The sequence below is a fragment of the Lagenorhynchus albirostris genome, chromosome 10, assembly GCF_949774975.1.
Source record: "Lagenorhynchus albirostris chromosome 10, mLagAlb1.1, whole genome shotgun sequence".
Lineage (NCBI taxonomy): Eukaryota > Metazoa > Chordata > Mammalia > Artiodactyla > Delphinidae > Lagenorhynchus > Lagenorhynchus albirostris.
The window spans coordinates 31,213,167-31,234,790 of NC_083104.1; the positions used below are offsets into that span (position 1 = coordinate 31,213,167).

A 21,624-nucleotide genomic window follows, 5' to 3' on the forward strand; every position below is an offset into this window, starting at 1 on the left:
TGTTAAAACGGGGAGTGCTTTTCCAACCACTTTTCCAGGCCCAACACCTTTTGAACAACGCAATTGCATTTTCACCTGGGTTACCTTGCTACTTTAACGCCAACCTACCGACTTTCTCCCCAACACATTCCTTTGGTGTCGGGTTTGTATTGACTCCCCTTCTCTTAGTCACTTTCACCTTCAACTCATCCCAGACAAGGTGAGCCCCTCCATCCATAAGAGCAAGAGCAAAACCCCAACAACCTCGAGCACGGTCTGTTTTCGAGCTTTAGTCTCATCAACCCAGATCATTAAAACCAAGATTTGCCGCCCACTGGGAAGCGGGGTGAGCAGAATGCAGAGCACCCTGGGCTGCAAAAATGCAAAAAGGAACAGCTAATGGGGAGCATGACAGGAGTTCGCCTCTCCCTGTTGGTCCCCGAGAGCCCACATCACCTTTGGGATTTTTAGAATGAAGAAAGGCCTTCATTGTTCTGACTCTGATTTCTGACTGAATGACTCCCTGCTGGCCCAGCCTGGGTCCCACTTTTCCTATCAGGCGTCCACAAAGCTGCTTTCAGTCCCTGGCTGGTGCGAAGGAAGCACAGGAGACCTCCCTCCTCTGGATGCCCTCGTTCCTGTGCTGTGCATTCTCGGCTGCACCTGGCTGACGTGAGACAGCTGCACGTGGACGACGCCACCACCGCTGCCTCCCGGCCTGCGCCAGGCACACAGACCTGGCTCCCCCTCCCCAGTCTCTTCTCCTGGGTCGTCCGCAGTCGTGAGCCTTTGTGGTGCAGCCTGACTTCCTGCCTGTGCTTTCACACACATACAGTGGGGATGTGCAGCCTGCCCAGGGCTCACAATGGTGGCTTTCACCTTGGTGTCCACAGGGGAGCTGTCTCAACGGGGAAAGCTTTACTCTAATTTCCTTTCTCACGACTGTCAACAGCATAAGACTGCTAGATACCCTTTAACAGACACTGTAATTCTGTCTGCCTGTGGGCTCCATTTCCCACCGTCTCCTCTTGCTTTTAACTTTCCAAGAACTTTCAATAAGATATGATTTCTAAAGAACAGTGGCAAACCAAAGGGGAGCTTCTGGGGTATAAATGAGTATTTCTTTGGAGGGCTTATTATGGGTTGATTGTGCCCCCTCCCCAAATCCATATGTTGAAGTCCTAACCCCCAAAACCTCAAAATGTGACTTTATTTGGAAATAGGGTCATTGTAGATGTAATTAGTTAAGAAGAGGTTATACTGGAGCAGGGTGGACCCCTAATCTAGTATGACTGGCATCTTACAAAAAGGGGAAATTTAAACACAGAGATGCATAGGCACAGGGAGAATGCCACGTGACGATGAAGGCAGAGATGAGGGTGATGAGTCTATAAGCCAAGGAACACCAAAGACTGCCAGCAAACTCCCAGAAGCTTGGGGAGGGACATGGAACAGACTCTCCTTCAGAGCTCCCAGGAGGAACCAACCTGCTGATGCCTTGATCTTGGACTTCCAGTCTCCAGAACTGTGAGACGGTCAATTTCTGTTGTTTAAGCCACCCAGTTTGTGGTACGTTGTTACAGCAGCCCTAGTAAACTAATAGAGCCACCTGACAAAGCCTCTGACCTAGCGATTCCACATTTAAGAACTGACCCTTCAGATATGCTCTCAACACTCAACAAACACACATGTATAATGATGTTCACTGACGTGTTGTTTAATGGCAAAATTGAAAATGACCTAAGGGACCATCAATAGGGCACTAGTTAAATATACTGCGGCAGAGCCATATAATGGAGTACTATGCAGCTCCCAAAAAGAACAGAAAATTTTGTTTTGGGCAAGGTTCATTCACGAATGATAAATCTAAGGGGAATGTTTGATGAGGGGCAGGATGTCTGCACAGTCTCAAAGTGCCTCCCCCCAGACCGCTTACCAGTTGCCAGGGGAGAAATAATTACTCTAGATGAAGAAAACAAGACATCGTGACCAGACAATCAAAATTCCCATCACCAGGACTTCCCTGGCAGTCCAGTGGTTGAGACTCTGTGCTTCCACCACAGGGGGCATGGGTTCAACCTCTGGTTGGGGAACTAAGATCCCACATGCCACACAGCGTGGCCAAAAAAAAAAAAAAATCCCCATCACCCAGTGGCAGAAAGACACTGTCCCTCTGAGGATGTGATATCTTATCACCCATGAGATAAGGGATATATGGCAGGGATATATAACCTGAATTTAATCATGAGGAAACAGCAAACAAACTCAAATTGAGGAACATTTTGTAAAATAACTGGCCTGCCCTCTTCAAATATCTCAATGTCACGAAAGATAAAGACAGACTGAGGGAAACATTTCATATTAAAGGAGATGGAAGAGACATGACATGCAGTATGTGATCCTGGTTCAGGGGGCAGGAGGAGGGGTCTATGTAGGACGTTATTGAAACAACAAATACATTTGGAATATGGACTGTAGATTAGTTAAAAGCGATCGCATCAATGTTAAGCTTCCTAAATGTGACAACGTACTGTGATTACGTGAGAGAATATCCTGGTTTGCAGTAAATACACCTTCAAATATTGGGGGTAAAGGTACATAATGTAAGCAACCTACTCCAAATGGTCCAAAAATACATATTTCTAGATCTATCTAGATAAGGATGATGAAGCCAGTGTGGCAACTGTTCAAAAGTTGGTAATAAATAAGATGTGGTACACACACACCACGGAATGACACTCAGCAATAAAAAGGAGCAAACTGCTGGCATATGCAACAATACGGATGAACCTCCGAAACATTACGCTGGAGTGAAAGAAGCCAGACGCAGAAGACTACATGCAATACGATAGCATTTTATGAAAATTCTAGAGAACTATATTCTAGGCAAAACTACAGAGACAAACAACAGATCGGTGGTTGCATGGGGCTGGGATAGGAATGGAGATTAACTGCAAATGGGCAAGAGGGAACTCTGGGGAGTGACAGAAGTGTTCTACGATTGGGCTGCAGTGGGGTGCACAAGGCGAATTTTACAGCATGTGAATTATATTTCAATAAAGCAGTTAAAACAGATGAGATGTGGTAAAGCAATATAGGAGTGCTCTGTACTATTTCTACAATTCTTCTATAAATTTGTCATTATTTCAAAATAAAGTATTTTTAAAAATAGAATGAGTACATCTGTATGGGCTGATATGAAGTGATTTCCAAGGTATATCTTTCTTATATATGTGAACTAAGGTGCAAAATAGTATATATATAGCATGTTTGAAAAACTTACAGATAAACTTATTTACGCATATTGATATATGCTTAGAATAGGAATGGGCAAACAATGGTCCCCTGCCTGTTTTGTGAGTAAAGGTTCACTGGAGCTCTGCCTGCCATTTGTCTGCATGTCCCCACGTCTGCTTTTGCAACACACAGCACAGTTGAGTAGATGTGACAGAGAACTTATCGCCAGCAAAGTTGCAAATATTTACTACCAGGCCCTTTACAGAAAACGTTTGCCAACTCCTGCCTTAGAAAATTTAAGAAATATACACAAGACTGTAAGTGTGGCCTCAAAGAAATGGGAATTGGGATCTGGAATGTTAAAGAGACCAAGTTCGCATTATAAATCTTTTTGTACTCTTTAAAGTTTTATGTACCATTTGATTATATGGCTTTGAGAAAAATAATTTGCAAAAATGATTTAAAATTGCCTTACGGGCTTCCGTGGTGGCGCAGAGGTTAAGAATCCTCCTGCCACTGCAGGGAACACGGGTTCAAGCCCTGGTCCGGGAAGATCCCACAGGCCGTGGAGCAACTGAGCCCGTGCGCCACAACTACTGAGCCTGTGCTCTAGAGCCCGTGAGCCACAACTACTGAAGCCTGCGTGCCTAGAGCCTGTGCTCTGCCACAAGAGAAGCCACCACAATGAAACCTGAGCACCACAATGAAGAGTAGCCCCCGCTTGCCGCAACTAGAGAAAGCCTGCATGCAGCAACGAAGACCCAACGCAGCCAAAAATAAATAAAAAAATAAAATAAATACATTTATAAAATAAAGCTTGTGTGTTTAAAAAAAAAAAATTGCCTTACATTTTAGGAGGTCAATGTCATTGCTCTCAGCTCACAGAATGATGCTCCCCGTGAACACTGGCACCTGAACCAGGTGTGTGCCACCTCTTCCTGGGATCAGAAACCAGCCAGGCTCCCGTTATAAATGACCTCTAGCTTCTCCTCAGAGCCCGGTCTGACTGACACAGGAGGTCACAGGGACACGCTACACACCTGATCTTGTTTCCCCCAGATGATCTGCGTCGGGACCTTGATCTTGTCCATGTTCTGATGGAGGGAGTATCTCGACTTCTCACTGACGATCTCCAAAAACACTTTTGAGAGAAGGAAAATAAAGTGAGTGCATGCTGGGCTGGGCTGTGGACACCACCGAGTGTAGACAGTCTTTGAGTCTAAGCCACTGCTTTTTTCTTGAGGGGCCCCAGAAAACTATCAGTCTCAGAAATGTAAGGAAAAAGAGCCAGCCACCCATAAAGCTTGACTTGTCACACAAGCTCAGAGCTTAACGCAGGGCTACTTACGTTTTCGGTAGAAATTGTTATGAGGGATGCGGACGTCGACAAGGCCTTGCAGGATCTGAAGATAAATAACCCAAAGTCAGAAGGCAAGGGAAGATTCCTATCCTCAGGCCTCACATGGGTCTGGGACAACGAAGGAAAAGAAGTCCAGCAGTTTAGGGTTCCAGCAGTTTAGGGTATTGTCAAGGTGTGTAGGGCCTGGTCCTCCAAATTCCCATGATGTACTATCATGCAATGTAACGGGGAGTCAGGTTCATAAGAGGCTTTTTTCTTTCTCATTAGAAAGGAACTTTGGTAATACTGTGAAGCCAAAGGTCCCCTGCGGCATGTAAAATACACCCGAGATGGCCTGATAGCTGCTTTACCTTTGAGAAAATCTCCGCTTAGCCTGAGACACAATCAGGATGGAAATAATATCAACTAATTATTCAGTAATACCCAATGCAAAACAGGTCTATTTAAAAAACATTAAACCATTGGGGATGAAGGGCCTCTCAAACAATGAAGAAATAAACTATTGCAGAAATTGTGGGAAGGCTTCCAGTGTCCTGTGCTCATTGTGTGACACTGCCCTGGCCCTCCCTGCCGCGGGCTGTGAGGCAGCAGCACAGGTGGACAGGACAGGCCTCCGGGACCTGCGAGATGGGCCCAGAGAGGTACTGTGGCCAGAAGGAACACGGCCCGCCTCTTCCCCCGCCTCAGGGTTCTTGAGGTAGTGTCCAGGGCTCACATTAGCAGCCATCACTCCTCTCATCTCCCTGGGAATGGTCTGAACCCCTTAACTGCACTCTCAGGAGTCCTGTGCACTGACTGAAGTGGGAAGATCCTGCCGTAACTGCTCTGGACTAAAGTGCTGGAGCATGACAGAATCTGACTACTCGGGAAGTGGAAGCCCAGAGGTGAGACCAATGGCAAGCTGTCCAACACACAGTGCTGAGCATCAGACATTTTCTTTGTTCTACTATCTATCCTGCACTCATGCATCTATCCATCTTCCATCCATCCATCCTCCACCTACCCAACTACCCATCCATCCTGCATCTCTGACTCAGACATGCACACGTCTATCCATGTGTCCACTTATCCTGCATCTGCCCATCCATCCTCCATCACCTATCCATCCTGCACCTCTGAATCATATATGCATATGTCTACCCATGTATCCATCTATCCTGCATCCACCAATCCATCCACCCTCCATCCCTGCTGTCTCCAGACATTTTCCCATCCATCCAACCAAGCATGCAACCATCCAGGTATTTTCACCATCCCTAAATCATCGAGGCATGCACATACATCAGTTCATGCATCCATCTATCCTGTATCTTCCTACACATCCATTCTCCATCCCTGCATTATCCTGGCTTCCTCCCATCCATTGATCCATCGAATCTATACCTAGGAGCTACCTCATGCAAGAACAGCCAAAGACAGAGTCCTTGCTCTTACAGAGGTAAGAATGGAAGACACAAACAAGCAAACAGACGACCATAACACAATGTGACGCAATGGGCTGAGTGCTCGGGTGCTCCAGAAAAGACTCTGGGACCTGCATTTATTTTCTCCCAGTGTTTTCACATCCCTGACAACTCAAAACATGGAAATTTCTAAAACCCTGTTTGGCCACTCTAATCTGGAAAGAGATAAGTGGAGAGTGGATCAGTGCAATGTCACGACTGAAAAGAGGATTTCATGGATAGAACATACCGCAGAAATCTGATTCTGGGTGCTTCCTCAGAGATGGGCCACACCCATGCATGAGTCATGTTCACAACTTCTAAATAGAGCCCATTCTCTCAACTCCTAGGAGGACCCACCCCACCCTGAGGCAGGGTCCAGTTCCTGCAACAGAGTGAGATAATTTGCTGTTGTGAGGTCTCAGCCTCAGACTCTCTTGGTTTTCCCCACACAACCTCATTTAAACCCAAGACCTTTAATATCATCATTGGCTGATGGCTTTAACTGTACAACTCCAGCCCAGACTTTCCTCAGCTCCACCTGTATAGCCAACTGTCTACTTGACACCTGCACTTGATGGTCTCACAGGGAACTTGAACTTCAAACATCCAAAATGGAGCTCTTAGCTTATCGCTCAAGCCCACCATCCGTCTCCTTCTCTTACTCAGAAAACACTACCTTTACCCAACTGAAGTACCAGGAAGTCACCTGGGACTCCTCACCTTCCCTCATCCTTCATTCCAATTTGCCAGTTAAGTCCTGTCTTCTTCCTTCCAAAGCTTCTCCGGTCTTGTCTCCACTGCTACCACCCCAGTCTACACCACCCTCATCTCCAAGCCACAACAGCACCCTAATGGGTTTCTCTGCTTCTGTCTGTGCTCACCTACAATTCTTCAGTGTTTCTCTTATGGTACTTAGAAAAACTCCAGTCTCCTTCCCATAACCTATAAGGTCCTATATGATCTAGCCCAGTGGTTCTCAAAGTGGTTCTTGGGAGTCCAAGACGTCAAACTATTTTCATAATAACACTAAATGTCACTTGTCTTTTTCACTTTTATTCTCGCTAAAGCATACTGATGTTCAGAGCCTACATAATGAGGGATAATGTCATCATTCTGAAGGCTAATGAAATAAGTGCTGTGTATCCTTGTGTTTTAAGTTTTTCTGAGTTTTAATTTCTAATATGGTAAATATCAATAGTTATAACTTCTAATAAACAAATGCTCGTTGGGGTTCTCAATAATTCTTATGAGTGTAAAGGGGTCCTGAGATTTTTTAAAAAATGAGAATCTCTGATTCAGCCCCAGAATCCCTTTCCAACCTTTTCTCAACCCATCCTTTCCCTCACCCTCTGGGCTCCAGTCACCCTGGCCTCCTTCCAGCATCTTGAATTGACTGTGTTTTATCCATCGCTGCCGATGCTGCTGTCTCACAGAGGCTTATCAAAGCTTCTCTGGCCTCCCCTGTTTTCAATCACTGCACCATCTTCTTTTCCTCTATAATACTTATTACAATTTGTAATTATTTGTCTTCTTGTTAATTGTCTGCCTCCCCCACTGGCCTGCATCTGCCCAGGGACATTCTCTGACTTATTTACTCCCCACGATGCTCAAGCACAGTGCCGGATACATCGTGGGCATGATACAGATACTTGTTGAATGAATGAACAGATGAGTACAAGGCAGGAACGCAAGGAGAAAGCAGGTACTGGCGACCTGAGCCCTGGACAGAGGGCAGGCACACTGCTGCTGAGACCACGTTACCTGCTGGGGCACCCTGAAGCGGACATAGGAGCAGAGCTGGAGCATTTCACTCATCTCTTCTGGAGTGGATGGGATCAAGGGAATCTTCTCTACGGCGGCCGACTCCTGCAGTTCTTTGAGCCGTTGTACAAATTGATTATCAGTTGAGTACTGCAGACCTGTGGGATTCAAACCAAAACAGCTTGGCAATATATCTACCTTCTTACCAAACCCCATTTTATATAGAGAACTTCCAGTATCAGCCCAGAACTAATATATTCCTGGTGTTTTTCACCAGTAGATTTCTTTGTCATTGGTACCGACATCCTTGCTCAAAGTCAGAACCACACTCTGAGAAACATAGAAAAAAATTCTTCAGAATATTTGAGGGGCTCGTTACTCAAACTGTGGTCCATGGACCAGCAGTACTGGGAGCCCATAAGAAATGCAGCATCTCAGCCTTTTCCCTAAGTCTCTTAAATCAGAGTCTCACTAAAGTTGCCAGGGGATTCATACGTGGGATAGAGTTGAAGGAGCACCAGTCTAGACTAAGCCAGCTTGCCTGAGCCCCTTTCACATCTGTATGGTTGAGAGGAGACCTGGTGAAATGCATGACTGGAGCAACTGACTACTCCTTCCGTCTGCCTGGACCCACTTAATAATCTCTTATTTGGGGTCAATCCATAAACACAGCGAGAATGAGTGCCCGTGTGAGCTGTCCCCCACATAGCCCCTCCTCCTCCAGGGGAGCATTAGGCGATCCTGAGCTGGAACAGCTCTCAGATTGACCGTTATTTTCTATCACCTGAAGCACGACACCAAGAGTTCACACGAGCTGACGTACACAGGAGGGTAAAACTAATTTCATTTCCAACACTGAGCAAATTTCTAGGTGTTTAACTTAGCTGAAGAGCTAGAGCTTTGCAAGAGAGGCAGTGGCATCCATACTGTGCCACAGAAATCCACACTTTATAAAACTCCTATGTTCAGCAACTCCTCTAAATCTAACATGAGTATCGTGTGGCTCTCATGATGCCATGGGCAGATTACATGATCTATTTCCTTCTGCTTTAAAAATAATCCTAAACGAAATGTCATATGGTATACCCTGAATTGGATCCTGGAACAGAAAAAGGACATTTGCAGAAAAACTAATGAAATCCAAAGAGGGTCTGGAGTTTAGTTAACAGTAAGGAACCAGTGTTGGTTTCCTAGCTGTGACAAATTTACTGAGGTTCATGAGCTATTAAGGGGAGAACTGGGTGAAGGGCATGTGGGCCTCTCTGCACTATCTTTGCAACATTTCTGTAAATGTAAAATTATTTCAAAGTAAAAAAAGCATATCTTTTCATTTTCGTATACAAACAAATGTAATTCTAAACTTCTAACGGAAACTCTGGTATAAAACTCTTTCTCTGAGCAAATGAACAGAAACTCAAAAAAGACCTTCCGTAAGTGATTTAAGATCTGACCTTCCGTAAGTGATTTAAAATCTAAATAACCTTCCAGAGGGGCTATTCCTCCAATTCTCAAACTTTATAAGACTAAATGATTTCAGACACAGTGCTTGGGAAAAGGAGAAGAGAAAACCCTTTGGGAGCTTGCCTTTGATTTCAATGAGCTTAACAGACCTGAAAACTGAACTTTCAGAGTAAGTAAAAGATTTCAAAGGTAAATTCAGTTATGTTTCAGTGGAAGGTGTACAAGTTCAATTCATGGCTGGATTCTACCGGGTAAAGGAGGTAATGAGTATGAGTCATATATAAAAGAGGTAGTGAATGTGAAAGGACTTCCCCCCAAAACCACAGCTTGGGCTCTGGAGTGAGACAGCCTAGGGTCAGTCCCTATCCTGGCTCCAGCACTAACGTAATTACTTCTATGTTCCCACCTATAAAATGGGCATACTGATCTGGATAAGAATTACATATGTAAAAAGTCACTGAGATATACACTAAAAATCTGAACAATTTACTATGTGTAAACCACACTCCAATAAAGTACCGGGGGTGGGGAGGGGAGCAAGTGAAGGAAGAAGAGAGAAGAATTAAGATTTTTCTCACTAACACACTGTAAATCCAAGTTTGAAGGCTTATATATATTAAAAAAATTTTAAATCTAACTTTAGTGCTCGCTTCAGGGGCATATATACTAAAATTGGAACAATACAGAGAAGATTAGCATAGCCCCTGTGCAAGGATGACATGCAAATTCATGAAGTACCATATTTTAAAAATGAAAATAAAAAAAAAAATCCAACTTCAGATCATAATTTCAGGGGACATGTTACAGCTCAAGTTGACATGAATACCTGTAAGAACAGAGAAACTAAAGTTTGTTGATTAAAACAAAAAAAATCTTGTGGGACTTCCCTGGTGGCGCAGTGGTTAAAAATCCACCTGTCAATGCAGGGGACACGGGTTCGAGCCCTGGTCTGGGAAGATCCCACATGCCGTGGAGCAACTAAGCCTGTGCGCCACAACTACTGAGCCTGTGCTCTAGAGCCTGGGAGCCACAACTACTAAGCCCCCGTGCCTAGAGCCTGTGCTCCACAACAAGAGAAGACACAGCAATGAAAAGCCCACACACCGCAAGGAAGAGTAGCCCCCGCTCGCCACAGCTAGAGAAAGCCCGCGTGCAGTAATGAAGACCCAACACAGCCAAAAATAAATTAATTAATTAAAAAAAATCTTACAATGAATAAAGATCTCTGAGTTTTCAGCAAAAAAAGGAAGAGGCACGATAATAGTACCTTCACCTCATAAGGTTAAGGCAAGAATTAAATCCATATAAATCCATATAAATTCTTAGCTCATAAGAATTCAATCAATGTTGGGTGTTAATATTATCATTATATTTCAACGTATTTAAATGTTGTAAAGTACTATACACATTTACATTAACCCCCTCAAACTGTGGAACAAGGCTGGCTCTGTATTTTAAAACTCAAGCACTCGCTTCAGCAGCACATATACTAAAATTGGAACAATACAGAGATTAGCAAGGCCCCTGCTCAAGGACGACATGCAAATTCGTGAAGCGTTCCATATTTTTCAAATGTAAAATAGATAGCTAGTGGGAAGCAGCCGCATAGCACAGGGAGATCAGCTTGGTGCTTTGTGACCACCTAGAGGGGTGGGATAGGGAGGGTGGGAGGGAGGGAGATGCAAGAGGGAAGAGATACGGGCACATATGTATATGTATAACTGACTCACTTTGTTATAAAGCAGAAACTGACACACCATTGTAAAGCAATTATACTCTAATAAAGATGTTAAAATAAAAAAAACCCTCAATATGGTTATGATTATGGTTATACAACTATTGTATTTATCACTGAAGCAATCTGATTAGTATCTCTAAAATATCGTCAAAAAGATGATTCTAAAAAAACAGTCAGGGCTTCCCTGGTGGCGCAGTGGTTGAGAGTCCGCCTGCCGATGCAGGGGACACGGGTTCGTGTCCCGGTCCGGGAGGATCCCACATGCCGCGGAGCGGCTGGGCCCGTGAGCCATGGCCGCTGGGCCTGTGCGTCCAGAGCCTGTGCTCCACAGCAGGAGAGGCCACAACAGTGAGAGGCCCGCGTACCACACACAAAAAAAAACAGTCAGAGCAGACATTGCCATTTATGTCTTCAGAGATTCAGACCCCGCTGTGCTCAAGTCACTCATAGGGTTATTTCAGCCTCGTAACTCACCAGCAGGGCACACAAGAGACAGGCTGCAGACATCTGATGGGTAGTGAGCAGCATACACCCCAGCCACGTGGCCGCCCATGGAGGTGCCTATCAGGTGGAAGGGTTTTTTGTTCAACTTGAGGCATTCTACAAACTAGGAAGGGAAATGAGAAAGAGGCTTGGTTATACAGCTGTGGACAATGACAATGGTGATTACAGAGTAGAAAACCTCTGTACTTCCTATGGGGACAAGTGAAAAGGACTGTTGATGAAAGGGAATCTGGAATCTACTGGATCTATTATCCAGATGAGCCCTGTTACATGCATGTACTTCTCTTTACCTGACACAGGTTACTGAAGGGTCATTTGTAAGTATAAAATCAACAAGGATTCTCCTAATTCATCAGTCAGCAAACTTTTAAAATAAAGGTTCCGAGAGTAAATATTTTCTTGGGAAAATTTGTGTGGGCCACATGACCTCTGTTGCAGCTATTCAACTCTCCTGTCAGAGCACAAAAGTAGCTAAAGACAACATGTTAACGAGTGAGTGTGGCTCAGTCCCAGTAAAACTTACCTTACAAAACTCGGTGGTAGGCCAAACAGAGTCCACGGGCCACAGTCTGCTGACTGTTGCCCTAATTTACAGGCCTTCCCATCCATCCAACCATCCATTCAGATAACGATCCACCCGTCCGTCTATTCAACCATCCAACCATTCATCCAACCATCCATCCAACTTTCCATCTATCCAACCATTCAACCAACTATCCACCCATCTGCCCATTCACCTAAAAAATATTTATTGGATGTCTATTATGTACAAGGAACTATGGTCAGCTGCTTAGGATACAGCAAAGAGTCAAAGAAACAAGGTTCCTGACCTCAACAGAATACACAGTTCAATGGGGGGAGAGGGGCAGGCATTAAATAAATATCCTCAACTGGGGAAAATATGTCAATTTGAAGCTTATGAACCACTAAATTTTGAAATAGTTCATGAGCCCCAAGACCCTGAAAGCCCAGTCAGAGGGGGCTGAAGATAGATACTAAATTAGAACAAAATGCAAAGAGCACCCTCCCCATCCTCTACAAGTAGGCAGACATGCTGTCATTGTCATCATGGAGCTGGTAAGCAGAAAAATAGACTCTAAAAAATGAAGTGGTCTTGAGGAATTCTAAACTCCCTTTCTGAAGAGCTGAGAAAACGCCCAGATGGCATTTCCTTAGAAACAACTGCAATAGGCTTAGAGGAGAACAGCCTGCAATAAGCCCTGGTCCTCCACAGCTGACCAAGGACACCACTGGGCTGCTGCCATTTTGTACTTGCAGACAGGATGCATTGGAGAATGGTTGAGTCAGAACGGAACTCCCTTGCCTGCTCTTCAGACTCGGGCATGCAATAGTGGGCAAGACCCACCTGGGCAATCTTTGGTGGAGCCTCCTGCTTACCTGGTGTATCCTCTTGACTTGCCCATCTATGGACAGATCATCCAGGGAGGAGCGGGTGGTGCCCTCATGTCCTGGCATGTCCACGCAGACCAAGTGTAGGTTCTTTGGAAGGAACTGAGGATACACAGGCACAGACTGTCAGTACGTGCGGTGTAGAACATGTCTGCCCATTTTTCTGGGGAGGCTACCCCTACTTACCAAGTGACCTGGACAGCCACTCCCTGGGAGGTTATGAACCTGGACCACCCAGTATCTTACCCTAGTAACATCTGATGTGAATAAACATTGCCAGTAGCCTTCTAGGGAGCAGGAACCCCCCAAATCTAATACAGAAATGGAAGGGGACTCGGGGGAATGACTGGAAAAGGGGGACAAAGGTCAGGGTAGCAGGCCTGCGTCCTTTGCTCTTTCTTGACACCAGCTGGCAGGTACTACATCCTTCTCCTTTCCCTCACCCCTTCCACGCTTAACTCTAGTCACGCAGCCACTGACTTGGGACTATAAGAGATAGCTCTGCTCTCCCAGAGTCCTGTCCAGCTCCAGAGCCCACAGGAGCAATGCTTTTCCTAAGAACTATGTCTGATCGTCCTAATTCTGGTTTCAACTTTTTTTTTTTCCTGCATTAGGTCTAATTCCTAGGGTATTTTTTTTTTTTTTTTTTTTTTTTTTTTGCGGTACGCGGGCCTCTCACTGTTGTGGCCTCTCCCACTGCGGAGCACAGGCTCCGGACACGCAGGCTCAGCGGCCATGGCTCACGGGCCCAGCCGCTCCGCGGCATGTGGGATCTTCCTGGACAGGGGCACGAACCCGTGTCCCCTGCATCGGCAGGCGGACTCTCAACCACTGCGCCACCAGGGAAGCCCTAATTCCTAGGGTATTTTTATCCTAAACACCTTCTTCCATTTAAATATGTGCCACATTTAACCAGGAATCTGAGAAACATCAGCTATCAATAAACAAATATCCAGTTATATGAAAGATGGAGACAGCAAGTGAGAGGTTCATTAAGGCATGAGGATGACTGTCCTCATAGTGAAATTTGGAAATAAGAACATAAGGAAGGGGCTTCCCTGGTGGCGCAGTGGTTGGGAGTCCACCTGCCGATGCAGGGGACACGGGTTCATGTCCCGGTCCGGGAGGATCCCACATGCTGCGGAGCGGCTGGGCCCGTGAGCCATGGTCGCTGAGCCTGCGCATCCGGAGCCTGTGCTCCGCAACGGGAGAGGCCACAGCAGTGAGAGGCCCGCGTACCGCCAAAAAAAAAAAAAGAACATAAGGAAGTAGAGGATGTATGAGCCTTTTCCTCCTGGTGTGAAGCATACTTGGGGTCATTCGGGTATGGTCCTGCTTGAGGTGGGAGCCTGGGGTGCTTCCCTCCCAAGACCTCTCCCAGCCCCCATCTTCACCAGCTGTTCATTCTTACCAGTAAAGCAAGTTGCCACACCCAAGTAAACCAGGACAGAAAGGGTGTGATTTGGAAAACTATCCCAGAAAACTGCCAGATCAAGACTGTTTCTCTAAAGGGCTAAGGAAAAGAAAAAGCAGAAATAGAAGGAAGACGGAAGGAGATGGGGAGGGGAGAAGGAGAAACAGAAAAGGGAGGAAGAGGGGAAGGAAGAGGAGAATCTTGGAGTATAAAAAAAACAAGTGAAAAAAATAAAAATAAACAAAACAAAACAAAAACAAACAACTGAGTTTTTAAAAGCTGGATCTTGATAGTCATGACAGGCCTGAGATGAAGCTGAGCGTCAGGAATCTTCCCTAAGAAATACTCATACGGTGAAATGATTTTTAAGGCACAGATTTTACAAATAACATTCAATTCAGTAAATTTTGTCTGATAAAAGGATCTGAATAATATACTGCATTAATTTTAGGATGATTTGAGCCACAGTTCTGGGTTCCCCTTGCTTTCTACCCCTGCTGATGACATCGTGTCCAAGTGGAAACCTCTTCTTGACTGAGTGACACCCTCTGAAGAGAGAAGGCTCTAGGACTGCACCTTGACCACGCTAAGCCACATGTCCTTATGGGCAGAGAATCCGTGGAGCATGAGGATGGAAGGCTTGTTCCCAGGCCTGCCGCGGAAGGAGTAACAGAACTGATAGTCTTCGTGGCGCACATAGCGCACCTGCATGCCCAGTGCCCTCCGCCAGTACCTGGGGACAGAAAATACAGGCAAGTCAAAGTCGTTGAGCTCCAGAGAAGCAGCCTCGGGCAGGGGACTCTGTATAGTCTCACTTTGAAGTAAGACCAACGCTTTTCCCAGCCCTCGTCCTCCACGCATGTCTCTGGAGCCCCCAGAGCTTCACCCTCAAGGAGCACTGAGCCAAACCATTCCAGAAAGCACCTTACATGAATATTCTGTAAGTAACATGTATATATGTTACTAAGCAGTCTATTAGAAAGGGAAAAGGGGGTGTTTTCTTAAGAAGCATGACACATAATAACCCTTTGTTAACATGAATTTCTAGCAGTTTTGAACTGCAGTGCAAAGAAGGAGCAGGCAATGGGACCTCACTGGGTGTCTGACTTGAGCCCTTTCTCTGCCTTGCTTCTTTGAGCTTCACAGAATTGGAAACGGCTGGTAGTAAGGCTGGGAAGGACTCCAGAAATGCCAAGACAAAGGTGGTTTCCCCTCGAAGACAGCCAGCTTGCAGTTCCTGGTGGGCCATGTTCATTGACACCTGAAATCTGGGACGAGCAGCTGTGGACGTGCAGGCGTCAGTGGCTCTGCGTACAAGGCAGTCGCCCTGGAGTCCTAGAGGACCTCACTGCAGAGGTACTTTAATTGGAAGGAAATGCATCAGAAGACTTAAAGGTAAAGTGTGTTACCTCTTGTCACCTACAACTCGCTACGCATGGAGATGAAGAATCGGACTCATCAAGGCTGCACTTGCTGGCGGTGGTGTCATTCCACATCCACAAATCTCTGGATGGCAAGAAAGGACAACAGGAGGCTGTCTGATGGATGCCTGGATTCCTTATTGTCTCAGGACTCAACATACCTCACAGCTGTCCAGTGTGGGTGATTCCAGTGACTGCTGTGAAAAACACTACTTGGCCTATTTGTAATTCTATTTGAGCAAGCTGGAAGTTTAATTAGCCTTTCAACCAACGAAATTTCTGCATTTGAGTCTTAACCTTATTTATTTATCTATTCTTGTGAAATTGTTTTTATTGGGATACAGGAGATGGGATGGGAAGTATCCCTGCAGGTTACGCCCCACCAGGGAAAGGTCCATTCTAATCTTCCTGGGGGAGCTTTTGGAACTTTTTCATTCCTTGGAACTGCTGCTCTTGCTGCCAGCAGCCTCCTCCGGTCCACAGCTTACAGCTCCTCCTTGGAGAATTTCCTCTTTTTCTTTGGGACACTCTTGTTTCCTGACTCCTCAGGGTCACTAACTGGTTCCTCTTTGGGGAAAGATTTCTTCCTCTTGGGAAGATTTCCACTGCCGGCTGTCTCTTCAGGATCACTACTAACTAGCTCCTCCTTGGAAAAAGATTTCTTTTTCTTGGGTTTGGAGAAAGAGACCGACGAATCTTCCGTGCCATTCTCCTGAGAAGCCTCCTGGGGCTTTCACTTTCTTCTTTTTGGGTCTTGCACTTGTCTGCTTGCACTCCCCCTGAGCACTGACGCTGTTTTCTGAAGATGCAAGGGAACTGCAGCCAGCTGTTCTTTTCCTTCTTGAAGCGTTTCTTCTGTTTCTCCAGCTTCCTAGTAATCTCAGCGGTGGCTTCCTCTGCCTGAACCATTGCCTCCTTCATGACATCCAGATTCTTTCATGGAATCTCTCCAGTCTCATAGAAGGACAGCTGCTCCTTGACTTGTTCTTGAAGCTTCTCCACAAATACACTTGAGGGCACCTCAGAGAAGCAATCAATTTATGAGGATATACTGCATTTGTTGGCCAGGTATTGGGAGATGCAGCCTTTGTTCTTAGCAGCTGCCTGGCCAATGAACGTGGAGTGGAAAATCAGACCATATTTTGGGGTGTTATCCCTTGTCTTCAGGGCTCTGGAAACGTGGTCCCTTTGCTGGGCCCAAGGAATCACTCAGACACAAGGACTGGCCATCAGAGTCTTAACCATATTTAAGTGTTAGTGTGGTTTCAAAGAAGCTATTCATTCTCAAGTATTGGATTTTGATTGAGTTGACTGTTTAAAAAAAAAAAAACTGTTTGGATTTTAATTGTGATGCAGAATTTATGGTAACAAACATTTGATTTTGTACAGACATAATTTCCACTATGGTGGATAAGCTTGATAAAAGGTCATACGCCCTCCCCTGCCTTCCACTCCAGATATATTTTTCCTAGAGACTCTGACAGTGAGAACTTGTTTCATAAGAATTATCTCATCAGTCCTCTGGTTTTATTCCTTACAACATATGGCAGCTGGTTGAAAGCTCAGCTTCTGTTGGTTACATAAGACTTGGCAGTGCTGGAGTTTGGCCTGAAACTGATTTCAATATGAAATTACCATCTAAACAAATTGAACTCTCTGCATGAAGAATCTCTACAAGATGAAAGATAATTAATTCAATCAGAGATTCACTTTGTGGTATACTTTGCACCAAAGAGGTAGCCAAATCTTACAATAGCAAATAGCCTAAATGGACCAACTTTAACCCTTTGTGTAAAATAAAGGGAGAGGGAGATGAGGATATATATTCATATTTACTCATACCTGCATACAAAATGCATGGGAGCATATACAAGGTACTATTAAAATGAGTATCTGGAGCGGAGGTGGGAAATACTGTGAGAAGTAGGTGGAGAGGGAACAGTGGTGGGAGGCAGACTTACCATGCTTTTTTTAGTACTTTTTCAATGAATATATTGCCTATTGAAAACATTAAAGATACAATAAAACTGGCTAGCTTAACAGCTCTTCTTATGACAAAACATACATATTTCATGATATCAAATATGATACGGTAACATGAATTTGTTCACTCATTCATATCCCAGCTCATTCATTTACTGGCTATATGATCGTGAAACTCAATTTCCTTATCTATAGTATGGGAAAATGTTGCATTCTACTAAGGATATATATGGTTAAGATTAAAAGAAATAATCCATTACAAATTCTGGTTCAATGCCCAACACACGGGAAATATTCAATAAATGGTAGTTTTATTATTATATAAAAAAGATTCTGTCCTTCAAATATATCATTTGCCAAAATTCCAGGGAAAACTGTGGAAAATTTTGTGACAAATATTATAGCCATATAAGTGGAATCATTTGTTCTTTGGTGTCTGGCTTATTTCACTTAGCATAATGTTTTCAAGGTTCATCCATGTTGTACCCTACATCAGAACTATATTCCTTTTTAAGGCTGAATAACATCCCATTGTATGTATATACCACATTTTGTTTATCATTCATCTATTGATGGATATTTGGATTGTTTCCATTTTTTTGGCAATTGTGCGTAATGCTGCTATGTACATTGGTATATAAGTATCTGTTTGAGTCCTTGCTTTCAATTCTTTGGGGTATAGAAGTACAATTGTTGGATCACATAGTAATTCTGTGTTTAACTTTTTAAGGAACCACTAAACTTTTCCACAGTAGTTATACCACTTTACATTTCTACCAGCAAAGCACAAGGGTTCCAGTTTCTCTACATCCTCACCAACACTTGCTATTTTCCATTTTTTTAATAATAGCCATCCTAATGTGTGTGTAGTATATCGCTGTGGTTTTCATTTGCATTTCCCTAAGGACAAGGATGTTGAATATACATTTCTTTTTATTGAGATATAATTTATATACCATAAAATTCACCCTTTTAAATGGTACGACTGAGGTGTTTTTAGTATATTCACAAAGTTGTGCAACCATCACCACTAATCCTGGAACATTTTTATCAAAAAGAAACCTGACTGCAGAAATAGAGACAGATGTAGAGAACAAACATATGGACACCAAGCGGGGAAAGGGGGGTGGGGTGGGATGAATTAGGAGATTGGGATTGACATATATACACTAATATGTATAAAATAGATAACTAATGAGAACCTGCTGTAGAGCATAGGGTACTCTACTTCACTTCACTGTATACAGTAGAAATTAACACAACATTGTAAAACAACTATATCCCCAGAAAAGCAAATCCTTCTCACCATTAAGGTAATAGTTGTAAACTAAGTTGACAGCTGTAAACTAAGTTCCCACTTCTCCATTCTCTGGCCATTGAATAAAGCTTGCACTGCTTCAATCTCAAAAAAAAAAAAAAAAAAAAAAAAGAAACCCAACTGAACTATATACTTAGAAATAGTAAAAAAGGTAAATTTTATATTGTGTATATTTTACCACAATTAAAATAGAAAAAGAAAGAAATCCATACCCATGAGCACTCACTCACCATTCTCCTCTGCAGCTCCTGGCAACCACCAGTTTACTTCAAGTCTCTATGGCTTTGCTTATTCTAGACATTTCCCATGAATGGGTTCGTTCAATATGTGGCCTTTTGTGTCTGGCGTATTTCACTTAGCGTGTTTTCAAGTTCATCCATTATAGAATATATCAGTATTTTATTCCTTTTTAAGGCTAAATAATATTCCATCATATGGATATGCCATATTTGTTTATCGATTCATCTGTTATGGACATTTGGGTTGTTTCCACTTCTGAGCTATTAGGAATAGTGCCACTATGAACATACATATACAAGTTTTCCTATGGACATATGTTTTCTGTTCTCTTGGGTGTTCTCAGTTCATGTAGGAGTAGAATTCCTGGGTCATATAGTAGCTTTTAAAAAAAAAACCTTTGAGGAACTGCCAGACTGTATTCCAAAGTGGTTACATCATTTCACATTCTCCACTAGCAGTATATGAGGGATCCAATTTCTCTACATCCTTCACTGTTATTTTTTAGAGAAACTTTCAATGTAAGTATAAATAATACAGAAAAGTACACATATTATAAGTGTACAGCCTGATGAATCTGCACAAAGTGAATGAACCCATTATCTGCCACCCAGATCAAGGTCTAGACTATGACCAGCATCCCAGATATCCACCCCATGCCCCTCCCCATTAATACCTCCTAAAGGTACCCACTACCTCATTTTCAAACAGGAGAGTTCTGCATGTTTTAGAATTTTATCATACAATAAGTTCTTATTTGTATCTGACTCCTTCCACTCAATATTATGTTTGTAAGGATCATTCATGTTGTAAAATGTAGCATTACTTCTTTCCATTTTCATAGCTATATAGTACTCCCTTGTGTGAATAATGGTATGACTATACCTCAATTCATTTATCTATTACAGTGTTAATGGACATTGGGTATTTCCAGTTTGGAGGTGTTATAAATGGAGCTGCTATGGAACATTTTTGTATATATCTTTTGATCAATACATATACACACTTCTGTTGGGTGAAATTAGTGGGTCATTTTGTCAAACAATTTTCCAAAGTGGATGAACCAGTTTACACTTCAGTCAACAATACACCAGATTCTAGTTGTTGCAAATCTGTAGTGGGTTAATAGTATCCCGCTAGAATTCATGTCCACCTGGAAACCGTGAATATGACCTTATTTGGAAATAGGGTCTCTGCAGATGTAGTCAAGTTAAGTTGAGGTCATAGTGGATTAGGGCTGGCTTCAAATCCAATGCGACTGGTGTCCTTATAAGAGAGAAATTAGGACACAGAAACACACAGAAGGAAGAACACCATGTGAAGACAGAGGCAGAGACTGGAGTAACACAACTACAAGTCAAGGAATGCCAAGGGTTGCTGGCAACCAGTAGACGCTAGGGACGGGGAAATGGAACAGATCCTCCCTCAGAGCGTCCAGAAGGAACCAACCTTGCCAGCACTTTGGTTTAGTATTTCTAGCCTCCAGGGCTGTGAGAGAATAAATTTCTGTTGTTGAAAGTCACCCAGTCTGTGGCAATTTGTTACAGCAGCCCTAGGGAACTAATACAACATCCTTGCCAATACTTGGAATTGTCAGTCAGCCCTTTTCATTTTAGCCATTCTGATGGGTGTGAAATTGTATCTCACTGTGGTTTTAATTTGAATATCCCTTAGGGCCAACAAAATTGATCATCATTTCACATGTTTATTGGCCATTATCTCCCCATCTTTAGGTCAAGTGTATATAATACGACATAACCGTAGGAGTGATATTTCATCATACTCACAGGTTCTGGGGATTATGGAGGTAGTTCTTGGTGGGGCTGTTTTAGTAATTCTACCTGCCAAAGGGGTCAAGTTTGACTTTTTTTCAGATGGATATCTAGTTAACCTAGTCCCCTTTCCCTGCTGCAGAGCAGTGCTACCTGTCACAATTCAAGAGACCGTATCTATGTACACCTGCTACCAGACTCTCCTGTCCCGTTGGTTTATTTGTCCTTTGTGCCAATTTCACCGTCTTGACTGCTATTGCTTAGTAATTAGTCTTGATAGCTGGTAGTGTAAATCATCTAATATTATTCTCCTTCAAGACTGTCTTGCTTAATTTTTTTTACTTTTTTTTTTTAATTTTTATTTATTTATTTTTATTTTTGGCTGTGTTGGGTCTTCGTTTCTGTGCGAGGGCTTTCTCTAGTTGCGGCAAGCGGGGGCCACTCTTCATCATGGTGCGCGGGCCTTTCACTGTCGCGGCCTCTTGTTGCGGGGCACAGGCTCCAGACGCACAGGCTCAGTAGTTGTGGCGCACGGGCCTAGTTGCTCCGCGGCATGTGGGATCTTCCCGAACCAGGGCTCGAAC

The 21,624-nt window shown here is 43.8% G+C and overlaps 1 protein-coding gene, 2 non-coding genes and 1 pseudogene across 9 annotated transcripts in view; 2 read left to right on the forward strand and 2 right to left on the reverse strand.

The window, feature by feature from the left end:
- The window catches only part of ABHD6 (abhydrolase domain containing 6, acylglycerol lipase), a 114,690-nt gene that overhangs the window by 1,850 nt on the left and 91,216 nt on the right, over positions 1–21,624 (reverse strand). For all 7 annotated transcript variants that reach the window (XM_060161474.1, XM_060161473.1, XM_060161475.1 and 4 more), the window contains 6 exons: positions 14,886–15,042; positions 12,884–12,997; positions 11,456–11,588; positions 7,783–7,940; positions 4,565–4,619; positions 4,257–4,357 (listed from right to left, as the gene is read on the reverse strand). In XM_060161474.1, the coding sequence (XP_060017457.1) occupies positions 4,257–4,357; positions 4,565–4,619; positions 7,783–7,940; positions 11,456–11,588; positions 12,884–12,997; positions 14,886–15,042 (718 nt within the window). The remainder of the gene's footprint in view (positions 1–4,256; positions 4,358–4,564; positions 4,620–7,782; positions 7,941–11,455; positions 11,589–12,883; positions 12,998–14,885; positions 15,043–21,624) is intronic.
- Positions 9,886–9,990, forward strand: LOC132528340 (U6 spliceosomal RNA). Its single transcript, XR_009543211.1, has one exon. It is a non-coding gene; the product is annotated as a U6 spliceosomal RNA (small nuclear RNA).
- LOC132528352 (U6 spliceosomal RNA) lies at positions 10,709–10,812 on the forward strand. The gene has a single exon (XR_009543222.1). It is a non-coding gene; the product is annotated as a U6 spliceosomal RNA (small nuclear RNA).
- LOC132527349 (nucleolar protein 56-like) lies at positions 15,795–16,708 on the reverse strand (annotated as a pseudogene).